This window comes from Nannobrachium achirus (genome assembly GCF_963921795.1).
Source record: "Nannobrachium achirus genome assembly, chromosome: 23".
In the NCBI taxonomy this organism is placed as follows: domain Eukaryota; kingdom Metazoa; phylum Chordata; class Actinopteri; order Myctophiformes; family Myctophidae; genus Nannobrachium; species Nannobrachium achirus.
In genome coordinates, this window is record NC_137830.1 from 13,224,066 (window position 1) to 13,228,756 (window position 4,691).

Genomic DNA, 4,691 nt, shown 5'->3' on the forward strand with positions numbered 1-4,691 from the left:
ACTGTTCCCTTAAGGTTTAACATTCAGCACTTAAAAATGCTCTTAAATAATTGAAAATATAAACTTAAATAATAAATAACCCAGTGCACTTCTGGTGAAAAACCAAACGAGACAGAAAAACAATGAAATAAATAAATAAAGTGAATCTCAAGGCTTGGGTACCAGTAGGAGAAGACAATGGTTAGGGGGCAGAAAGAAAGCAAGGAAGAAAGCACAAATAAAAATGAGGTAATGTCATTGCGCATGCCAATATAAAAAAAAAAAAAGGTCACAACATGCCGAGTCTACTCTGAGCTTATCGTCGCTGCCGGGAAGAAACCTTGTATTTCCAAATTTGAACTCTACGTTTTTGCTTCATTTAATACCCTACTTCGTCATACAAGAGGGTCAAGCAAAACTAATTAAAATTGCCGATCTACAAGCTCACAATGCGACACACTGTGAGCTTGTAGATCGGCCATTTTCACTTTTTCAGTCTTTTGGACATACAAGGTTTCCACCCCCGACGGCCGACGTTACATAAATGTGTTGCATGGCATCATACAGGGAACGCCGCTTTAGCGGCATTGCAGATGTCCTCCACAAGAGAACCTCCTCAGCCACCTAGTCAGACAGAAAAGATGCATCTCCTCCACTATCTCGTTTCTCGGTAAGGTGCCTTTGAAAGAACAGCATCGATCAACCCTCTGCAGTTAAGTGGCCTGTGAGTGTGCAAAGGCAGTGCTTAAGATTTCTCGTTCGCCTCCTCTCGCGTGGCGCACTTTTAAAGGAAAAAAGCACACCTCAAGTTCATTGTAATCCATGCAAAACCATCTCTGTGTAGTGAGCAGGGCCATACTTTTACACGCAAGTTGGATTTTGTTGATTTTCTCGATGTGTCAGTTGCCAAACAATTCCTCTTCCATGATAATTCCAATTAGATTTTTCTAAAGCAGTGGTTGGTATGCCAGATTTCACCAGTAGCCTATGTTGCCTGTGATACACTTGTCTTCGCACAGTAGTCACACATGTTCAGATATAATAACGCAATGCAAAAACGCATCAACAAAGTTAATCAAGCATTCATATATTTCTACAATATTTACACTGTTGCCGGTCTGGGACATCACCTCGTGCAGGACATCACACATCGGTTAGAAGCTTCCCCTTGTTGACACAGTTCTGGCTGGGGGCAGTGCAGTTGGCAGTTCTAAGATTTGCCTCCCTAAAATTATCAATGCTGTTATTAATATCCTCGTCTATCTCCATGTATTCTGATTTGCTAACAATAGACGAGCTGCGTCGGCTGGAGTTGGTCTCCGAGGCCAGGTTCTGGTTGCTAACATTAAGGAGCTGGGCCTGCTCCTCTCCCTCCGTCTCGCGATGGTAGAAATAGTTGAAGTTAGACACAATTACGGGCACCGGGAGCGCAATGGTCAGCACGCCGGCGATGGCACACAGGGAGCCCACAATCTTTCCTCCTATGGTCACTGGGTACATGTCGCCGTAGCCCACCGTGGTCATGGACACTACAGCCCACCAGAACGCGTCTGGGATGCTGGTGAAGAAGGACTCCTTCTCTTCGGCCTCGGCGAAGTATACAGCACTGGAGAACAAAATCACACCGATGAACAAGAAGAAAATCAGCAGGCCGAGCTCGCGCATGCTGGCCTTGAGGGTTTGCCCCAATATCTGAAGTCCCTTGGAGTGCCTTGATAGCTTGAAGATCCTGAACACCCTCACTAGACGAATAACCCTGAGGATGGCCAGAGACGTGGCCTGCTCTCCTCCTCCAGCTATCTTCCCCTCCTTGGAGCCTGGGTCGGGGTCCTCAGCCAGCTCTGTGCCGAGTGTGATGAAATAAGGGATGATGGCCACAATATCAATTGAATTCATCATATTCTTAAAGAATGCTGCCTTGCTAGGACAGGCGAAGAAACGAACTATCAACTCGAAAGAAAACCAGATTATACAGAGTGTTTCTACCACAAAGAACGGGTCTGTGAGGATATTTGCTTTGTAATACATAGTGGTGTTCCCCACAATGTGCATTCTGCCTCCAGGGTCCTCTTTTAGCTCGGGTAATGTCTCCAAACAGAATATGACTATGGAAATAAGGATAACCATCACTGACACTATAGCGATTCCTCTAGCAGGCCCGGAGCTCTCCGGGTGCTCAAAAAGGAGCCAGATTTGACGCTGGAACTCTTTCTCCGGTAAAGGTCGCTCTTCCTCCCTTATGAACCCCTCGTCCTCGCGGAATTTCTCCATCGCCTCCGCCCCGAGTTCGTAAAACTTTATTTCCTCCGAGAACATATCCAGCGGCACGTTGACCGGCCTCCTTAGCCGCCCACCGGACTGGTAATAGTACAGTATCGCGTCGAAGCTCGGGCGGTTCCGGTCAAAGAAGTACTCGTTTCTCAGCGGGTCGAAGTAGCGCATCCTCTTCTTCGGGTTGCCCAGGAGGGTCTCGGGGAACTGGGACAGCGTCTTGAGCTGGGTCTCGAAGCGGAGCCCGGATATGTTGATGACGACCCGCTCGCAGCACTCGTGGTCGTCGTGGTCCGGGGGGTAAGTGTCCTGCGGGTGCCCCGGCAGTGTGGAGGTCTCGTCCATGTTATCTCCTGCCACCACTGTCATCCTGGCAGGCGAGCGTGCGGTGCAATGGAGGAGATAATGTCGCGGGTTTAGTCCGGTTGAATAGGCATCCAGTCGTTACTGGGCTCCTCTGGTTTCTCTTCTCGACCCGATGCCAGTGCTTGTGCTGTCAGGGGCTGTCTCTCGCTCCCTCAGTGCGGATCCATTGCGCTTCTCTTTAAGTGGACCATCACTTCTCCCTCTATGCCTCTGCTTCCAATATCACCTATTTGGAAAACAGATGAGAGGAGAGAAATAAATACTCTCCTTTCTAGTGATAGATATATTTGCCAGTACACCATCTGTTTTTTGATGCTGGTGGAACTAAAGATCAAGACAGTGGGGGATTTTGCCATGCATTGGACAAGAAAAAAAATCAGTATGGAATTGGAATGCCATTGAAATAGCCCTCCACACTGTACCACTAATGTATTTTATTTGTTTTACCGCATACCTCAGTATTCAAGTTTGCAGTTCCACTGGCCACCCTCTTGGCGCACAGTAGCCTACCCGCTGTTTTCCCCCCACATATCCTACAGCAGTGCTTCCCAATCTTTTTAGCCCGTGACCCAAAAGAGAAATGAGATGTTTGCCCGGGAGTGAAAATAGCACATCTACAAGACGGCGTGCTGTGCGCTTGTACATCTGCTATTTTCACTACTTCTTAAACATTTGTTTTGTAATATATGGAATTTCTTCGATTTTTATTTTAATTATTCATGAAATGACTTAGAAAAATCATTGACATTTTCTTAATCATGAAAGATTTAGCTTTTTTTGGGAATGTTTTTTGAAAATATTTTGAAATAATAATAACAATAAATTAAGTGTAGGAAAGATAAAATTAAGAGACCCATACAAATGTGTCCGCGACCCATAAATGGGTCCCGACCCAGTGTTTGGGAAACAGTGTCTTACAGTATACCCTCCACTGAGCAATGGCTAGCCGAACGATTTCCAAGTCATAGTAGCAAACCATAATGTCAGAGTGTAAATGACAAGATTATGAATTGAACATACCTGCGCTGATTTTGACAGAAGACGCGTCCTTCCGAGGCAGCAGCCGTCCAGCCGCCACCACCACAACTTTGCACCCTCCTCAGCTTTTGTTTTAATGCGAAGATCACTTTACCAGCGCTGCCGTACAGTACATGGCTTCTCTGAAATATTAATAGACTATGTTGTTTTCGCCGTCGACATCCAAGGTATCCTCTTGGTGTAGGCTCCATGCAACGTCGATCCGGCCAACCCGGAGGCATCGAAAAGCTTTGAACCTCGGCTGCAGAGCAAATCTCTTGATAGGCAATTCAAAATCATACTGGAATAAAAAAATAAATACAAAAATAAAATTAAAAAATTTAAAATAAACGAATGACCTCGAGGATTAGTTGCCTATTAGTAAAACAACCCAGAAGAGAAGTGCCCTGCAACGCCAGTCAGATCCACTTGGTCCAGGAACCGGGTGCGCTCCAGCGGAGCGTTGGAGAATTATGATGGTGCGACTGAGAGAGAGAGAGACAGAGAGAGAGAGAGAGAGAGAGAGAGAGAGAGGGGGGGGGGGGGGGGGCTGAATACATTAACGTTGGGATAGAGAGAGAGGGAGCCGTGCCGTTCCCCGCTGCTCAGTGCTGCTGCTGTAGATGCTGTGCTGCCGCATCAGCAAAAAAAAAAAAAAAAAAACACAAGTGCTTCCCCCTCCCCTGTTTTGGTGCAGTCAACAAGCCACGGACGTCCCAGCAAGGGCGCACGCACGCTCCACCGGTGGCGCACGCTGCATTCTCTCTCTCACGCACTCTCAACGCATTCTCTCTCTCTCTCTCTCTCTCTCTCTCTCTCTCTCTCTCTCTCTCTCTCTCTCTCTCTCTCTCTCTCTCTCTCTGTCAAAAAAAAAACAATATGAGCCTCCTTGGCAACAAGGGCCGGGGGGGTCGTATTAGGAATCACCCGGCGAAAGAATAGCTGCGCGCGGGGGTAGGTCTTCTTTTCTACTGGAAGAAGAAGAAGCGTACATGCACACATAGTAGGCTACATACCGCAGCATCATTGCATATAGATTAGGTGGAGTGAGTGAAGGG

The 4,691-nt window shown here is 47.0% G+C and overlaps 1 protein-coding gene across 1 annotated transcript; it reads right to left on the reverse strand.

Moving 5' to 3' along the window:
* Nucleotides 1-1,122: 1,122 nt before the first annotated feature.
* Nucleotides 1,123-2,619, reverse strand: kcna1b (potassium voltage-gated channel, shaker-related subfamily, member 1b; the record flags this gene model as incomplete). Its single annotated transcript, XM_080754559.1, has 1 exon — nt 1,123-2,619. The coding sequence occupies one exon, from the start codon at nt 2,617-2,619 to the stop codon at nt 1,123-1,125; it is 1,497 nt and encodes a 498-aa protein (XP_080610685.1).
* Between the last annotated feature and the right edge of the window lie 2,072 nt (nt 2,620-4,691).